Source organism: Apostichopus japonicus, chromosome 12, assembly GCF_037975245.1.
Source record: "Apostichopus japonicus isolate 1M-3 chromosome 12, ASM3797524v1, whole genome shotgun sequence".
Lineage (NCBI taxonomy): Eukaryota > Metazoa > Echinodermata > Holothuroidea > Aspidochirotida > Stichopodidae > Apostichopus > Apostichopus japonicus.
This window is the reverse complement of record NC_092572.1, coordinates 2,942,211-2,962,063: the sequence shown is the minus strand read 5'-3', so window position 1 is coordinate 2,962,063 and position 19,853 is coordinate 2,942,211. Positions and strand designations below refer to the sequence as shown.

At 35.9% G+C, this 19,853-nt stretch overlaps 2 protein-coding genes across 2 annotated transcripts in view; both read right to left on the bottom strand.

Moving 5' to 3' along the window:
• Window positions 1–19,853, bottom strand: part of LOC139976782 (uncharacterized) — a 162,177-nt gene that overhangs the window by 79,383 nt on the left and 62,941 nt on the right. The window lies entirely within an intron of this gene.
• On the bottom strand, window positions 2,650–11,370 carry LOC139977308 (uncharacterized). Its single transcript, XM_071986593.1, has 4 exons — window positions 11,201–11,370; window positions 6,818–7,246; window positions 2,845–3,234; window positions 2,650–2,654 (listed from the first exon to the last, which is right to left on the bottom strand). The coding sequence occupies exons 1-4, from the start codon at window positions 11,316–11,318 to the stop codon at window positions 2,650–2,652; spliced, it is 942 nt and encodes a 313-aa protein (XP_071842694.1). The 5' UTR covers window positions 11,319–11,370.

Here is a 19,853-nt window from a genome sequence, read left to right as displayed (position 1 = left end):
TTCGTGTGGGTGTGCGTGTGTGTGTATGTGACACTTTCTTGTAAACACGATATCTCAATAATTGAAGCTTGTATTTAAGGTTAGTGAAAGGAAAGGAAAGGTTTCGACATCCCCTTCAGTAAGAAGCCTACGTGCTTCTTTAAGTAGTCAGTAAGAGAAAAAAAGGTATGTAAACAACTTTGTCAAAAGTAGTGTTTAATATGATTTATTTGTTTTTTTATACATTGTAACCTTTTATCGTATAATTTTCTCAAAACACATATAAGGGATATGAACATATCTCCTGTAAACCTTGGGCAGTGCAACATTAAGTTAACACTTAGTGCATGGTCATTACATGATGGGATGATTACATGAGGTTTTTTTCATTTACATAATGTGACAAAGTTGTTTGCTATTTATGTTTGCATGTTATACTACCTTGAACAAGGTTTTATTTCATTGGTATTTGTTATTGTTAAGTATAGAGGGACTAAAGAAGCAGAACTGCCTCACAAACAGTGGTGCTAAACTAGTGTTCCAACCATACATCATACATGCACAACTAGCCAAAAGCATGACTGATGTACGTTTTTTGCCTGAGCAACTGAAAATTTAATACATATTGTAACATATTGGTGGTGCAAAAATATTTATTCACAGTGTTTCCATTTATTGATGACTTTTCAGTGATTATAAGTCTTGTACTGTATGTTATAAACAGCTTTTCCTCATTCAAATCTAATGCTGTTTTGGTACAAGAACTACTGAGGAAATTATCACCTTTGGGATATGCTTGCAAGATTTTATTAATTGGCAGCTGGCCATAGGGTTTGTCTTGCCCCACCAACCCACTGCAAAATATGTTTGATATTGTCTTTGACTTTTGACCATGACAAAGCCCCCACCAAACATTGAGCTTTCCAAAATATTTGATTTCTTACAGCCACCATTGATGTACTACATGTCTTCTTTGTATACCTAACATTTTATACAACTGATAACTATGGAATGTTGTTTATTTATATTCTTTAAAAACAATTAGAAATGCTAGCTAACAATCAAATTACTACAGTGACTAAGGATACAAGTAGAGAGTGAGTGCATGCTCCAGTCTTGATTAACTTAATATTACAAACACTGCAGCAAACCTAGCTGTGAGATCAACAATATTCCTCAGTGAACTAAAGTTTGTGCACATGAATAAATGATCAGTTGTTTTAGTTAAGTATGTCAGGATTTTAAGGAACATTGCTTAGTTTCCAATGATTCTCAATTGGTACATTAGCCTTAGCCTATGTTCTTGTGTTCATTGTTTGTTTAGTTTTATGGGTATCACATTACTCTGATTTTTGCTGTTACTATGATGTTCTAGTTGGAATAAAACAAAATGAATATCGATAATTATATGTGAAATAGAAGAAATTGCATGCTATATTGTAACACCACTTTGTGATTTGAATAAATTAATTTATCATTAGGAATCGAAGTCTTATGTCATTTCTTTTATAGACTTCCTGCAACTGCAAATGTAAATTCAGCTTTGACCCATTTACGTGGTCAATTTTTTTGACCCAATCTGCTGGGCTGGTGGAGATTGCACTAACCACTGGGTCAAAAGCTGGGTCCAAAGCTGGGTCAAAGTAGCGTATGGGTCAAAATAACCCAGTTTTAGGTCAGATGTCATATGACACAGATCCTTGGTCAAATTGACCCAAACCTGGGCTGGTGGAGATTCCACTAAGTTGCTGGGTCAAATTTGGATCAAAAAATGACCCAAGTGTTTTTACAGTGTAAGATCTTAGAAGAATATGTGTTTGATGCATGTACACTCCTTATAGCCTAAACACAGTAAACAGTCTATGTTCAAAGCATGCCGTCACGCCGTAGTTCCACAGAATTCGAGCACATTAGTCCACTTGCGTTCTTGTTTTGGAAATCATTTGCCACCCCCAACCCCACCCATCCCGTAGGCTGTGGTATTTGGCATATACACCCAGTTGGGACACTTTTTGTACTATACTGTAGTGTCATGTCCAAGAGCACTCGTATTGTCAGTACGAGCAGTATGAATATGATGTTTCTATCAGATCAAGGTTAGGAACTGTTTTATACTGACAATACCAGAGTTTTAAAGCATTATATTGGAGTACAGTTTAGAGAGGTATTAGCATTAGGAAGTTGTCCCAACTAGCTGGCATATATGTCTCAGTTACACTCACAAGCATAACAGTAGCAAAGTAACACCTTCTTTGCAAAGGGTACAGCCTACTTTGTATGGAAAGAGGAACTTAAAGCAATTTGACTGACAAGATGAATGGAGGTTTGTGGAGAAACGGCCGTATCATGATACGTGTATAAATAAGAGGTGTAATTACAATTGGTAAACATTTTAATCTCCTTCCTTCTTTTAAAATCTCCAGTTAGTTTTCAGAAGTTAGTTATCAGAAATGTTGTTACCTGATTTCCAACCATTTAATAGCCTGTTATATGTAACTCTATTGTCACGGTGACAACACACGAAGCTAAAGGCTGTACACACAACCACACCTTACGGTTCAGTTTCACGGCTCAATGAACGCGCACTCCGTGTCAAGAAATTCGTATAAACTATGCACGCCCTATACTACAAAAGAAGTCACAATATTCGGAGATTTTTCTTCTTTTTTTCTAAACTGAAAATATAAGTTAAAAATTAATCAAACACAGGCATAATTTCATAATTTGTTTTCTTTTCACCGAATAAGGTTATAAAGTTTTAAAGGGAAGGAAAAGTTAAAGAGCGAATTTTTCTACGATCCATAACATATTCATATAATAGGATTTAAAGATTAGCCAACTTATTAGTTACTTTGAAAATCTTACCTGGAACTGCCGAGAATACAAGTATCCCAGGATTCTCTGTTGTACCGGAATCTGAAAATACCGTATGCAGGGCTGTAGTACGAGTGTCAAAACTTCGTGACCCTAACTGCGAAGCTGAGAGAAAACCGGCGGTCTCGGCACGGAGGAGAATGGGACTGGATGGGTTGATGACGTCATAGATGAAAAAGTAGTCCGCGAGATTGACTATATCCGTAGCGATGTAATTGACCATAACATTGTAACCGTCAGGACTGTCAATTTTAGTATAACACACGGCTCCTTCTGGATAATTGGCAGGGAAGTTAGGCGCGGCTAAACAAGCGACTGGGTAGTCAGTGGTCAGCGAGATGGTCTTTGGCGATGACGCAGTGCCGCAGACATCGGCTTCATCTGGGGGGACAAGACAGGAGGAGTTCAACAATACAATACAATGAGAACCCCACCCCCCCCCCCCCCTCGTTCAACATCGTATTATCACAGTTAGGAAGTTAATTGTTATGATATATCTATGTAGGAAAGTATACATTTCCATCAGCCAAAAGAACACCCTTCCTAACTTTGTATCCTTTACAGAGAAGAACATTTCTGGGACATTTTTTTTCCAGCGGAGGTGTGTGGTCCGTCCACTATATAGATGTTGAATATGCATGTCATTGCTTTAGACACTTCATGTGGAAATTCATCATACTCAGTTTAGTTACGCAGCGCATCGGAATGCGGGAGGTGGGTTTGGAAAAGCGCAAATAGAAGGTGGGGAAAGAAAAGGGAATGACGGGAAGGGTAGAGGAAGGGTAGAGGAAGAGGGGTTAGAAAATAGAGAGCAAGAAGGGCAACTGCGAAAGGGAAAATGAGAAGGGAAATTGGCTGACTTTTGTCATATTCTTTCTAAAGGCGTATTTGTTGGACGCGGCCATGAATTGATAATTTAGATCGTTATATAGCAAACTCATAACCAATGTTTGTGAGAAAACTGCTTTTAATATTTCATCGCACCAATTGAGTACCGTATACCTTGACTAATATTCTTAATTTCTAACTGAATTTGCTGGAAATTGTCAGTTTCATTCAAATGTAATTTCATGACTTTGATCAAACAGTAGTAATTATCGCTACGTATTGTTTTGTACCAAAGAAACTTGAAATTAACCATAAATTCAAAACTTATAAGATCGGCATAATAAAGAAAAATAAACTTCAAAATTTCAAAAATATTAATTTATGAAATTATTAAAAGCCCGAGTGTGCATTACATTGTAAACACGACCTAACCAAATCTTCACTCTGCAAATCGTTTTCAATTTTGTAGTAAATTATCACACATCATATCACACCATCATGTCGATAACTGTGCAATTATGGAACGCGAAAAGGACCACAACATATGATGATGTTAATGATGATCTAATTTTATACGATCATGTACTGAAAACATTACGATCATGTACTAAACATATACGATGATGTACTAAAAAACTAAGATGTACATCAAAACATGCGATGATGTACTAAAAACGTAAGATGTACATCAAAACATATAGGATCATGTACTGAAAACTTGTGATGATGATGAAAAAGCGCAAGTAAAAAAAAAATTGGCGTATGAATATCCATTATTTTTTCGTTTGAATACGCGTATGAATATCCATATATATAAGTGTCCCTATGAATATCAACGTTGATACTGAGGCCCCGCCCCTAATGGTTCTAAATGAGTTTACACTGAATATTCATACTCGTATGCATACGCCACATATGAATATACATACGCGTATGCAGACGCCACTTTTTTGAACATAACATTATCAGTACATGATCGTATTTGTTCTGATGTACATCGTACGTTTGTAGTACATGATCGTATATGTTAAGAACATGATCGTATACTTTTAGTACATGATCGTATATGTTTGGTACATGATCGTAAATTTTTAGTACATGATCGTGTATTTCTAGTACATGTTCGTAAGTTTTCAGTACATGATCGTATAAAATTAGATCATCATTAACATCATCATATGTTGTGGTCCTTTTCGCGTTCCATATGCAATGGCCATAGGCCGGGCTGCGAATTTTTTTTTCCCAAACAGGTTTGCAAATGTGTGTAAATAGTCGCTCATGATTGGTCGGAAAAGTTACGTCATAACAATGGAAACCTTCACTTCGAGGTTATCAAAATGTCTGCATCCATTCGTTGCAACGAAGATATACCCGTTCAAAATTACCCGCAGCTTTTCGTAAATATATGTAGATGTGTTTGGAATTGGTTTGGACATATTGAGCACACTAGTATTGTATGATCTACTTTGATCGAAGATTTCTGTGCAGGCATTAATCGATAACATCGCACAGTGAAAGTTTCGTACAGGGGTACATAACACATGCGCTGTAGGCCTATATGAATTAAAACTGTGTATAGTAAAGGTTTCATAATTGACGCACCCCCGTAATTGACGCACCTTCAATTATTACTAGCAACGATACAGCAGGCTACTTAAACTTTTTGCAGTCAAGCAGAATTACATATTTCATGAGTTTGAATCCATTTCAGCTATTAACTGACGAAATTGTGGTACTTTTTAAGCTTTTTAACACCCTCCCCGTAGTGTTGCACGTTTTTGGGGCATTTGGAAATCTTGCACCCTAAAAATACCCAACATTACCTCAGTATGATAACACTACTCTCTGGGACCTGACCTGTCTGAGCTTAGAGGCTCAGAGCATAGCAAACAGCATCTAAAGTCAATGGATGTATACTAAGGCCTACACTACAGTTAGCTTATCGACGAATGTGTCAATTTAGGGGTATGAAAGAACTTGACACGGCAAACATTTTGTGGTCAAATTCTGCTCAATTGTATGGTGCAATAAGCACAGAATCTTTAATATTTTGAGATCATAACATTTCTGAGGAACTACTCATATGAAAAACACATACAGTTGAGTGATTTGGATTTTTCCTTGATAGTCATCGACTCATCGTTGATCAAATCCTTAAGTGTGTCAATTATGAGCCCACCATGCTACACAGTGCAGTGACGGAAATATATCATACTGTACACTATACTGTTTTGCGTATATTCATTCAAGACTACTCATGTCGTGAAGCTGATTTTGGTGTAGGCCTACCCATTCCACGAAACGAATTCTGATTTCAATAGAACGGCTGACGAATCTTGGATGACGTAAACACGAACCCGATAGAATGTAGCGTATGTATCATAAGTAAGGTCAACATGTTATCCAAGCATTAAAAGTAAAGTTAGGGCGTTTGCAGGGAAACCGCGTAACAAGACTTTATTAAGTGTCAGTGTGCAACTCAGTGTATGCCTTCGAACTTCCAAGCGATGGTCATCATTGATGCTGACGTCACGAGCAATCTGATTGGCTGAAAACTCCGTAATTGCAAACCTGTTTGGGAAAAAAAAAATCGCGGCCGGGCTACATATTTTCACCATGTAAACTACCATTACGTAATATGCGTGTGTGTCTGTATGTGGCTCTGTCAACGTTCCCACGGCATGCATGCAGAACCGTTCGAAGGACATATTACACGGAAACAAAAATCCTTGAGTCAATAATTGAACAGTTTGCAATATAGAGTTAAGCGAAAATTGTTCACTGTGTAGGCTACTTTTTTTTTAAAAATATTACGTATTGTGGCCAAGACATCTTCTGCCAAGGCATGAGTCCAATCAATATGTTGAACTTGACGTTGCGTTTGTAAAGAAGACATACCGTGATATGGTTACAAAATTTTCTCACCGACTAGGCTATATTTTGGTAAAAATGTACATCATAGTGATTGAGTGATTTATTAATACATAATAGTACGGCCAAAAAATACACTGTCGAGATTGAATGCATAAGGGAGCTTTAAGAGAACATTCAGATGCAAGATGTCCTTATTTTGAGTTTCTTTCATTACTTTTTCAGTTTTATTTTGTTTCTCGTCTTCAAATTAAAAAGTTCTTACCCATCGCATATATCACGACTCTAAAGGTGAACCCGGAAAAGGAGTTAACACCAGATCCGGAATCGAACGTTATTAATACCGCGTCAGCAGGCCCCGAGTGAGAAACTGTGCCATGTTGTGGGCTTGTATAAAGAATGTCCAAACTATCCATAAATGAGGCGGCCTGTGTTACTGAATTTTCTACGAAGGCAACAGTAATCATGTCCAAGCTGTTGGCCGCACCACCAGTAACGGCGTTAACAGCGATACCAGTTGTTACCGTTGAACCAGAATGCTCTACTCGCCAGGTACATGTATCAGTGGCGTAGTTTGCCGGTATCACTATTTCTACCTCTTGACAAATATCGGTTGGGTACGTTGACCAGTCTACCGTGATTGTTTGTGTTGCGCTACTACAAGAACCGTCGAAAGAAAAGTCTGGAACGGGGCCTGGGAACCAAGAGGACAAAATATTCATAGAAAAAATTGAAGAAAATATTTACTGCCATAAAAGATGTGTAGTGAATTTCAAGTCGACTAGAATGACTAACTCACCGTATAGTGTTAACCTGTGATAGTTCTATTTTAACTTTTTATAGTGAGTTCTACAAGGAAACGAGAACGATTAACTCATCATTGTGTTTACATGTGATACTATATAAAGCTGTATATTGAGTTTGAAGGAGACTAGAATGATGAACTCAGTGTTGTGTTTAGTATGTGATAGTATTACCATAAAGCTGTGTATTGAGTTTGAATGAGACTAGAATGATGAACTCAGTGTTGTGTTTATTAGGTGATAGTACTACTATAAAGCTGTGTATTGAGTTTGAAGGAGACTAGAATGATGAACTCAGTGTTGTGTTTACATGTGATACTACTAATATAAAGCTGTGTATAGAGTATGAATGAGACTAGAATGATGAACTCAGTGTTGTGTTTACATGTGATAGTACTACTATAAAGCTGTGTATAGAGTATGAAGGAGACTCGAATGATGAACTCAGTGTTGTGTTTATATGTGATATAATTTAAGCTGTGCATTGAGTTTGAATGAGACTAGAATGATGAACTCAGTGTTGTGTTTACATGTGATAGTACTAATATAAAGCTGTGTATAGAGTTTGAAGGAGACTAGAATGATGAACTCAGTGTTGTGTTTACATGTGATAGAACTAATATAAAGCTGTGTATAGAGTATGAAGGAGACTCGAATGATGAACTCAGTGTTGTGTTTATATGTGATATTATTAAAGCTGTGCATTGAGTTTGAATGAGACTAGAATGATGAACTCAGTGTTGTGTTTATATGTGATATTATTAAAGCTGTGCATTGAGTTTGAATGAGACTAGAATGATGAACTCAGTGTTGTGTTTACATGTGATAGTACTACTATAAAGCTGTGTATAGAGTATGAAGGAGACTCGAATGATGAACTCAGTGTTGTGTTTATATGTGATATTATTAAAGCTGTGCATTGAGTTTGAATGAGACTAGAATGATGAACTCAGTGTTGTGTTTACATGTGATAGTACTAATATAAAGCTGTGTATAGAGTTTGAAGGAGACTAGAATGATGAACTCAGTGTTGTGTTTACATGTGATAGTACTAATATAAAGCTGTGTATAGAGTATGAAGGAGACTCGAATGATGAACTCAGTGTTGTGTTTATATGTGATATTATTAAAGCTGTGCATTGAGTTTGAATGAGACTAGAATGATGAACTCAGTGTTGTGTTTATATGTGATATTATTAAAGCTGTGCATTGAGTTTGAATGAGACTAGAATGATGAACTCAGTGTTGTGTTTACATGTGATAGTACTAATATAAAGCTGTGTATAGAGTATGAAGGAGGCTAGAATGATGAACTCAGTGTTGTGTTTATTAGGTGATAGTACTAATATAAAGCTGTGTATAGAGTATGAAGGAGACTCTAATGATGAACTCAGTGTTGTGTTTATATGTGATATTATTAAAGCTGTGCATTGAGTTTGAATGAGACTAGAATGATGAACTCAGTGTTGTGTTTACATGTGATAGTACTAATATAAAGCTGTGTATAGAGTATGAAGGAGACTAGAATGATGAACTCAGTGTTGTGTTTATATGTGATATTATTAAAGCTGTGCATTGAGTTTGAATGAGACTAGAATGATGAACTCAGTGTTGTGTTTACATGTGATAGTACTAATATAAAGCTGTGTATAAAGTATGAAGGAGACTCGAATGATGAACTCAGTGTTGTGTTTATATGTGATATTATTAAAGCTGTGCATTGAGTTTGAATGAGACTAGAATGATGAACTCAGTGTTGTGTTTACATGTGATGGTACTAATATAAAGCTGTGTATAGAGTATGAAGGAGACTAGAATGATGAACTCAGTGTTGTGTATATATGTGATATTATTAAAGCTGTGCATTGAGTTTGAATGAGACTAGAATGATGAACTCAGTGTTGTGTTTACATGTGATAGCACTAATATAAAGCTGTGTATAGAGTATGAAGGAGACTAGAATGATGAACTCAGTGTTGTGTTTAGTGTGTTGTAGTATTTCTATAAAGCTGTATATTGACTTTGAATGAGACTAGAATGATGAACTCAGTATTGTGTTTATATGTGATAGTACTGCTATAAAGCTGTGTATTGAGTTTGAATGAGACTAGAATGATGAACTCAGTGTTGTGTTTTGTATGTGATAGTACTATTATAAAGCTGTGTATTGAGTGTGAAGGAGACTAGAATGATGAACTCAGTGTTGTGTTTTGTATGTGATAGAACTACTATAAAGCTGTATATTGAGTTTGAAGGAGACTAAACTGATAATTATTCTGTTTATAATATAACACTACTAATAACAGCTGTATCAGTGAGTTCGAAGAAGACTAGAATGATGAAATCAGTGTTAGTTTTATGGTATTGTACGGGTTATATACTGAGGATGAAGGAGGCTATAAGATATATGAACCCTCACTTTTAGTTATATTTCACAGAGTTAGGGTAAAATTATACCACCAATTTGCAGGATTTATTTTCAATAGTGTGTTGGTTGAGCTTAGAATTTTGTTTATAATATTATAATACAATATAAAGTTGTCAACTGATTTAGATGGAAACCATAGCAAGATATGATTAAAATTCATTACCACAGCTCTTCACAACATGATATACAAACACTGGCCATGTATGATAGTAGATAACAAACTTATCATACATAAAAATTTTCTCACGGAGGCCTGAAATGGTTTAAGGAAAATTGTGATTGGGTATAGGCCTATCGTATAAGGTTTATATAATGCTAAAATAATAATGACTGAAAGAAGTTGTTAAAAGTTGTAAAGCTACGAATTCACGAATTGACAAGCCAAGTCTGCAGTGAAGTACTGCATGATAGCTACATTGAATTTCGAAAAGGACACATCAGACATCGGCCCATTTTTAAAAGTGCAGATCTTGAAATCAAATTGGACTCGGTTTACCTGCTCTTAAAGTTGGTAATATTGGATTTATTTGTATAAGAGAAAAATATACGAGGAACATCAAGACACAATTTACTCTTTAATATGATATGGGTAATTTTCAGAATTCTCAAAGCAAAAGTCAACTTAAACGGTGCAGGTAAATACTGGATACTTTTCAGAATAGGAAGCCTAGATACTTATATTCAACCAGGGCGGATATTTCACATGAATAGCATTTTTAGAGGCTTCGACTCAGTTTATCAAGAAGACAAAACGCAAAATACACTGTATGTTGCTGCAGCGACGTTCACAGGATTTCAATGGTGGAGGACCGGGGTGGCGGGGGTGTACTAAATGTCCCCCGACTAAGTTAGGAAGGGGAACGAACCATTATGGACGGGTTATAGAGGATCAAAATTGCGACGAATGTGGGGTGTGGTTGTGAGGTCGTTGAATGCGATTGGGTGAATGTGTGGTGATGATTGTGCTCCTAAAAAAATATATATTGCATTTTGACGGTAATTTATACTATAAAGTTTGGTCTATAATTAAGTCTAAATGCCGGGTTGTGCTAATCTATAACGTCTTCCCCGACTAATGATGGGTCGTTGTGTAACCAAACTAAAATCGACAGGCAAAACACATATGAACAAAATAGTTGCAGATACCGTGATATACCGTGGAAAAAGATATTTATTTCTCGTTTTCAAGAAAATAAAATTCTTGGCGTTACTTATTTTAAATTTGATTTGTTTTATCTCCTTGAGATTGTCCTGTTTGGGAGTTACATTATGATCATATACAGGAGCAACGACTGAACGAATCTCAATTCATTTTCGATACAATCAAGCCAACCCTAGTTTGAACTCTTTCAATAAACGTACGGTATATATTACATAACAAGTTAGTAAAAAGAAAAAGTATTGACTTTATACTTACATAGACTCGTTACTCCTGTTATGGAATAAACCTGCAAAAGGAAAAGTAAAATGAGTTTTACTCTGGCGGCCATTTTGTTCCTTAACAAGTACAACATGCCACTATAACTAGTATACATCAATGGGCCAACAGTTTTAAAGTCGAAATAATATATATATAAGGAGCTAAAAGTTCTTTTAGGTGTGTCTCCCTTAAAGTTGTCAAGCTAAGAAAGAGCTGCTTTTAACCCTATTCACAGTTTCATCAAAAGACTTCTTGAAGTGTGTTGACATGGTCACGCTTAACTTATTATACGCAGGAATCGACAATAGAAATTAGTGTACAGGAATATGAGGTCAACGTCAGCACATTGTCATCTTGTGTTCAAGAACGCGGTTACTTATATATTATGTCTGTTTCTATGGAATTAGACCATGAGTTTTTATCAGGCTTTTTATGTCTGGTAAGCCGTTTGCAGTTGGTATACTCCATTATGATACCAAACAGATATGGCGTTCAAATAAATATGTATGGTAAACACATCGGGTATGAAATAGTGACTAAATATGTATGGTAATCACTTCGGGTATGAACAAGTATAACATCAGCTGGATGTGTTTCAACAGGTGGTTATTACAGTTGCGGAAACATCAAACATTCTATCCCTTTCAAACTACCATGCCAGCATTACAAGGTTACCGTCTGTGTTACATTGGTATTTGTATAACTACCCCATTGATGAAATTGCAATTTAATGTGTGAGAGAATTAGGGGTGGACAGTCTTTTCGTTTGCTACAACAAAATGTTGCGGTTAGCTTCAGTCCCCACACTCAGTTTCTACTATAGTAGTTTTATTTCGTTTTTATATCGTGTCATAGTTGAAGGATTTCTTTTAAAAATGTGAAAGTTAAAAAATATGAATGTGAAATATCTAATGGAAGGGTAGTCACATATTTAGTTTGAAGAGGCAAGTAAAAGCCAATGTTGCAATAATAAGTACGCTCGGCAACCAAGAAAATCTGGAACAAAACAAATATAGGTATAATGATTAATTGAGCACGATAATTGGTTATGAATAATAGTCAAGTGGATAACGTCGATGGTATCAAAAACACCTGGAAGGTCGTATCCTTGTCCGGCCAAAGTATGGTTGGTTTTTCATCCAGGGAAAACCCACGATTTTACCATCTGAAATGGTCTCCCACTGAAATTGTTAAAAACAATCCAAATGAGCTAAAACTGTAATTTCGGATAACCACTCAACGCTAACATGTACATGTTCATGTACATGTACATGTATAGTAAATGTATAGTAGATATATAGTAAGTGTATAGTAAATGTATAGTAAATGTATAGTACATGTATAGTACATTTATAGTACATGTATAGTACATGTATAGTACATGTAGTGACATACGTAGTACATGTATGTTATAATCCGATGTTCACCAGCTATGAGTGTTGGCTGATATGTTTCAATCGGAGTTGTTCTCAAGTCGTCCAGGAGTGTTCAAGCAGGGAGTTGTTCCATAACAACTCCCTGGTTCAAGTATACTTCAAAGAATCTCTGACGAGGTTGATCGTTGGGGTATATAGTTATGTAATTTATTAAGTCGATAGGAAAACCATGTATTTGTTCAGTTTGTGACAATTCGTAAGAGTGTCGTGACATTACATACCAGATATCATAGTGTAAACTTTACTTTACTACAAAAACTAATTTATAGGAGTGTTTTTTTAACTGGTAATTTAATGCAATATATAACGCAATATTTCATAACATATCAAATCCATTATCGTGTTGTATATTGTGAAGTAGTTGATCCGACCCAGATTCTTACTTTTCCACTTTCGGTATACTAGAACACCATGGATAGCATGAAATGTGCTGAGTAAATAGGGACAGGGAGAGGTTTCACTAGTTCTCTATAGTGGATGCATACTGTAAAAGGGAAAGGTAAGTCGGGTAAAATCTCCACGCTAATGTGTAATATCCTGGAAGAGATTTTACGCAGAACATCCCCTCATAAATAGTCAGGGGGGGGGGTCTTCCCTGTCACATCTGCTAGTGTGAAACTGACTTCTGATGTCTTGGTTCATCGTTCTCTGAGTATATAAAGTACGCTCTATATATATATATATATATATATATATATATATATATATTATCATATTATCATATATATATTTATCATGTCTCATGTCTACATACCCATCTGATCCCCATGCCTTTATCAGTTAAACCTGGTAAAGATGTGTAACCGTTAATCAGTTATTAGACTTCTGCGTAAGTTTTCCTTTGTCAGTGTGTGGAATACTTACGACCAATACCTGCTGCAGAGAATTAGGAAATATAAAACAGAAAATACCAAACATACAATCTTATAGGGCGTGCGTAACGATTGACTGGACTAACCAGACTACATTAAAGTTTCCGCCCCAATTATCACGCACATTTCATTAACAGCATGAGTCTCCAGTGGGTTAACCCAACTTGCATAAATTATGAGTCTATAACAGACAGATACCAATGCACTTAGGCCTATTTAAGGACATACTTTTTTCTTCCAAAAACATTCTTCCAAACATAGTACATGTAATGTTTTGCCTTGAACCATAACTACTGTTGAATTCCTCTTTAAGCAGTGAGAGGGTGATATACATTAGTATGCAAGTATTGAGCGACACAGAAACGTGCATAACAGAACAGACACATGCCTTAAAAAACAGAAACATGCATATACAGCTTTTCACAATCACTATAAATGAACTGTGTCAAGTTTCATATCTGACTCTTTACACAATAGCGGCAGTTTTATTTTTCAGAGCAACCTTGTTTGCATTAAGTCTATATGCCAACATTCCATCAGTTTTGTCGCTACCAAATTCTAAAGAATATTTTGCAAGCCGTGGGAGTGCTTTGAAAAAAAAAAAAGGAAAATAGAAAAAGGTAAAATCGTCACCGAAACAACGTAGGGTTCAATTTTCAAACAATGAGGCGAAAGTTACCAAGTCACTCACTGACGTCACCAACGGTGGCCATAATTAGTGACACGCCTAGCAAATTATTTCCTAGCTTTGTTCGGTATAATGACTTAAAATTCTAAAGTATTTCCCTTTCATATTTTCTGATAGGCTACTTGAAAATGTATACTTCTTAAAGGGTGAATAAATAGTCAGCAATGAGCCTCGCAAGACACACTCATCACCTATCCCTTCCCGTGCCATTACACTGAGCACTCCACAGTCCATATTTATATATATATATATATATATATATATATATATATATATATATATATATATATATATATATATATATATACATATATATATATATATATATATATTCGAGTTATATATATATATATATATATATAATATATATATATATATATATATATATATATATATATATATATATATATATATATATATATATATATATATATATATATATATATATATATATATATATATATGGTGACGTTATTATCATGTTTTACGGCAAGGGAATGATAAATTTGTTACTTTTGTTGTATTTCACAAGCATTTTACTATTTTTTTTTTGTGCCGGCCAGTGGACTGTTTATTCACTTCCAATGCCGGCCGGCAGGCGTGAGTGGCGGTAACCACCGGCCGCCGCCGGCCGGCGTGGCTATAACCCTGTATATATATATACAGGGTTATAGCTAGGAGATTGTGAGTGCTGGTTAAATAAATTTGCGAAGCGTATAGCGAGCGTAGCGAGCGTAGCGAGCGAAGCTCTCGCATCTCACGGCCGGGCGTCCAGGGGCCCTTGGTGGGGTCCAGGGAAAAAGGTGACGTTATTATCATGTTTTACGGCAAGGGAAAGATAAATTTGTTACTTTTGATGTATTTCACAAGCATTTTACTATTGTTTTGTGCCGGCCAGTGGACTGTTTATTCACTTCTAATGCCGGCCGGCAGGCGTGAGTGGCGGTTACCACCGGCCGCCGCCGGCTGGCGTGGCTATAGCCCTGTATATATATATATATATATATATATATATATATATATATATATATATATGATATATGTGATATATATGATATATATATGATATACATCTATACCGAGGCATTCCGATTCGCCACTCCCTAGACCCCCACTAGAGGTTTGAAATACATTCCCAACAAATTGAATTCAACTCTCTCACATGTATTCTAGGGCATTAAAATTGCTACGAGAGAAAAAGAAATACCTGAAAGAGATTCAGTTTCCGGGGGCTTTGACTCATGCATGCCCACCCCCCCCCCTAAGGTTTGTAGATCCATTCCAGACAAAAATGTTAATATTAACTTCTCTTTTTGATACGTATATCCGTTGCTTGAAAATCGATACAAGAGACATGAATATCTGCAAACAATGTAGCTGAATTGCCCGGGTCCTCGACGGGCCTCCTGTAATATTGTGTCGAGCCCGGCTCCTCCGATAGTAAAACTATATCGGGACTCGCGATAGAAAGGTACTGGGATATCTTGATGCCGTATTTACGCTTCTTCAGGAGATGTCTCGAACGGAAGAAAACAATGACTTCACACAAAAAACAATTTGACGAGATAGGATTTGATTAATGATTCGGTATAATTTCTTCTCCGTCGATTCTCTTTACAAATAAAACTAAATTACAATGATTTGACTTGACTTGACTCCGTCAATTAAACAATTAGGAGTGATCAACTTTCGGCGGAGTGATAAATTTGCTGACCAAGTGATAAATTTGCTGACAGAGTGATAAATTTCTGACCTCCTTTTTCTTTTATACCTTTACTTCTACAAAATCCCTCTGCGCACAATCAGTAGGCAGCCAATGACCTGACCATCCTGTATTAACCTAACGATATAAAAATAAGTGCACTGGCACTGATCTGCCCTGATTGGTTGGGAGTTTGGAAGTCCATCCCCTTTCTATGGAAACTTCCATACCACGTGAGAGAACCTTCTCGAATGTTCCACAGACATAATGGAATCTATTTTGGGAAAAGGCCCTGTACCAAGATTCAATAAGATAGTTAAAAACTTCTCGTGGGAAAACTGAATCCATGACTTAGATAAATACATAAGAGGCCTGTAAGGTGTCTCGATGGAGTGTTTCGGTAACATCAAAGAGGCAGCATTACTATTTCATAACATCCCCCTCAATCTTTTAAAATTTTTGGATACTCCAAAATTTTAACATCATACTGCTTTAACTTATCATAATTTCAAGAAGGTAGAGTACTGTAAGCACATTCACTAATATTCATTGACTTCAATAAATGGTCTTCATATATCTCAAAGGTTAACATCTAGGTTACGAATTATTAAAATAATCATATGTTATATACATTGACACTATCTCCATGAAAATTTTGTTTTGTGTACCTCTTTAATATTGATGACATCATATGATGTAATCTAAAAAAAATATCTTTAAGGTATCTTAAAGCTACATGACACAGCAAAATATGCAGTATCTCTTGAAAATACATTTATGCATTTCATACATCAATAATACATTTATATCAAAAGTGAAATCATGCCGTGATTGGGGAGAGATCAGAGAATACTTGACTTAGTCATCTTTTAACTGAACAGAACACCTTGACGTTCCATGAAAAATTCGTACACAAAAAAAAGAACCTTAAAATATTACAAACTCATTTACAAAACCTCGTCTTTAATGAAGGCAAAGTTTCAAAACTGTTTTGAAACCCTGTGAATCATATACATCCACTTCAAGAAAATCAAGAAAATGTGACTCGATAGCATGGTGACCCTAGGTATGCACTCCGAAATGATCTAGTAAAGTACCAAAGTACTAGATATTCGATACCATAAAAGAGACCCCATAGACTATGACATCAACAAATCTTTCTTCAAATTTACATATTACTTAACATCTTGTCTTTTCAACTTCTTGCTGAAATTTACTTTTGCATGAATAATTGAGGAAAAGAAAATATATACATAATTTCCTCAAAAGATCTATACTTTCATCTATACAAAACATCTATACTTTCATTTGCTTCGAAAACTGTTGCTGTAAGCAAAAGTTGCATATCTTCAATGCTGTCTCTGAATAGCCTTCAATATAACATAAATGATGCAATGTAAATATCCTTAAAATATTTCTCAATATATGAAAACCCATGTTGCTAATATTCCGGATATGTTCTAATTGCCGGGTAAACGTTTGAACGAATTCATAAGGAAAAATAAGGTATACTCATTACACATTTGTTATAAAAAGATGAAACTAGGTCACTTGGTGGCGTTTTTAACAATAAAGCTTATATTGTTACACCATACAGTACAATGACTTCCACTTAATAGGTATGCAGGTAATTGCCATGACGCATTCCATTCATACAATCGTGGGTAAAACACCTGTTCATCTGAACTTAAAGCAATATGCAGTTATACATATTAACCATATAATGTTTGCAACATCCTGCCTGGACTGCCTGTAATGTTCAATCCCTTTTCATGGAGAAAATTCATTATTTCCCCTGTGTTGGAATATTTTCCTACATTCCACCAAAAATCATGACTCTTAAAGCCTGATGGAAAACATGGTGTCTGATAGGTGACCAGAACCTGTAATTCACCCAATTTGTATCGAGCACGTTGGACTTTCATGTCTCCTTGTGGAGCATTTGCAAAAACTTTCTTTTGCCTTAATATGCTATCTTTCATGGAAGGATATGGAATTGCTAATCCTTCATTATGTGCTCTATTCTCTAGAAAGGATGCAACATTCATTGGCTTAGTGGTCATAAGACACATGACGTGATCTGAAGTTACCCCTGGCAAAATGTTACCGAACTCATCATGAAACTCAATATGTGCATCTTGCATGACATTAACATTTTCTGCATTAGAAGTGTTACTACTCAAAACATTTCGCATTCGTGCAACCTTTTCACTTGATGAACCCTTCGTTTTCAAGACCTGACGCAATTTCTGAATGTTGGTGATATTCTTAGTTTCAGAAGATGCTCTTACAAAACATGGTTTAAGCCTGTTATAATTGAATACATCACTAAGAATTTCTCCTTTGAGAGTGGCCAACAAATAATGAGTCCTGTCTAAAACTTGATGGATCACTAGTGGTCCACACCATTCTGCAGCAATTTTGCGAGAGTTCGCAGTCAAGGAGGAAGACGTTGGCTTATATAGATAAACTAATTGACCCGTTGAATAAATTGCACCTTTGTCCAGTTTTGCACTTATCTTAACATTTTGAGCATCTTGTTGCTTCTTTTGTAAGACTAACATTACCCTTGACAAATGATCAAATCGTTTCTTTAACAATGCAGCATATTCTCCATGAGATTGTGATAATCCTGCCATTGGATTGAACGATAAATTTGTAAGATTTGGCGGCTTACGTCCAAATGCAAGTTCAAATGGGCTATAGCTACCCAACTGAGGAGAGGAAAATGTGTTATATGCATAGGCTGATGTTGGGACAAATCGTACCCAATCCGTACCAAACTGATTTAAGTTCACTTTGAGGAAATTTGAAAGAGTCTGAATGTGTCTTTCAACCTGTAAGCTTCCATGATTGCTTACACTGATGAACTTTTGTTCAATGCCTAAAGCTTTACTTAAGAGCTCCACTAATTTTCCTGTAAGAGAAGCTGCCGCATCACTTATAATACAAGACGGTGGACCAAAGGTTGTGACTACCCTCTGCAATAATGCTTCACATATTGTTTCAGCATCAAGAGTCTTAAGAGAAACACATACAACAAATCTAGTGATCTCATCACAAACAACCATCAAATGTTTAAATCCTGTAGCCGTTATAGGCATAGTCTTGAAATCCAGACTAAGTCTGTCAAAAGGACGATAAGAATCAGGAATGCGAGCATGATATTGTCTCAATTTGTCCGGTTTCTTACGGAATTCTTGACAACGGAGACATGCCTGAATATAATTACTGATGCGTTGAAACATATTGCGCAAATAGAAATGCTGTCTAATGGTCAAATATGTACGCATTACACCCTGATGATTACTTAACAAGTCATCGTGATATCGAGATATTATCTGTTCTACCATAGTCTCAGGTACGACTAACTGAAGAGTCATCTTAGCATCATTAGTCTCATGCAAAAATATCCTGAATAACAAACTATTACATAACAAATAATCCTCTGCTTGAGAACGAACAGTTCTGGCATGCTTAACATTACTTGGAATAATGTCATGTGCAAGAAAATCATAAATTGGTTTGTAGTAAGGACAAGTTTGTTGTTGAATTTGCAACTCTTTTACATCAAACGGCAGATCATAGTTTTTGATCAGCTTTCCTTGAATTGCCTTCATGACTTTATTCAATTCCTTTTGTTTTGGAATGTGCCCTGTAACCAAATGATCAATGTTTGTTATGACTGGCTTTGGCTGAACAAATAATTCTGGTGGTGGTTCTCTGACTATTTCTTGCACTCTATGTCTACTCTGATCCACTAATCTTGGCTCTGAAGGTTGAGAAACACTTGTAAAATTTGGCACAACTAACATATCAGGACTATATGTATGTCGATTTTCACTCGGCATAGTAATAATAGGCCTTTCAATATATGTTTCTCTCTTGTCATTAGAAACAACTGGTGTAGTCCTCTTTTGTGAATCACATTGTGGTCTCTGTGTAGCATGAT

Bases quoted from the DNA above. Each gene is read 5' to 3' on its own strand.
- LOC139977308 (XM_071986593.1), bottom strand. From the start codon at position 11,318: ATGTATACTAGTTATAGTGGCATGTTGTACTTGTTAAGGAACAAAATG. The intron at 7,247-11,200 runs GTAAGTATAAAG...CTTGGTTCCCAG, and splicing joins AACAGGAGTAACGAGTCTAT to GCCCCGTTCCAGACTTTTCT. The intron at 3,235-6,817 runs GTAAGAACTTTT...TTGTCCCCCCAG, and splicing joins AGTCGTGATATATGCGATGG to ATGAAGCCGATGTCTGCGGC.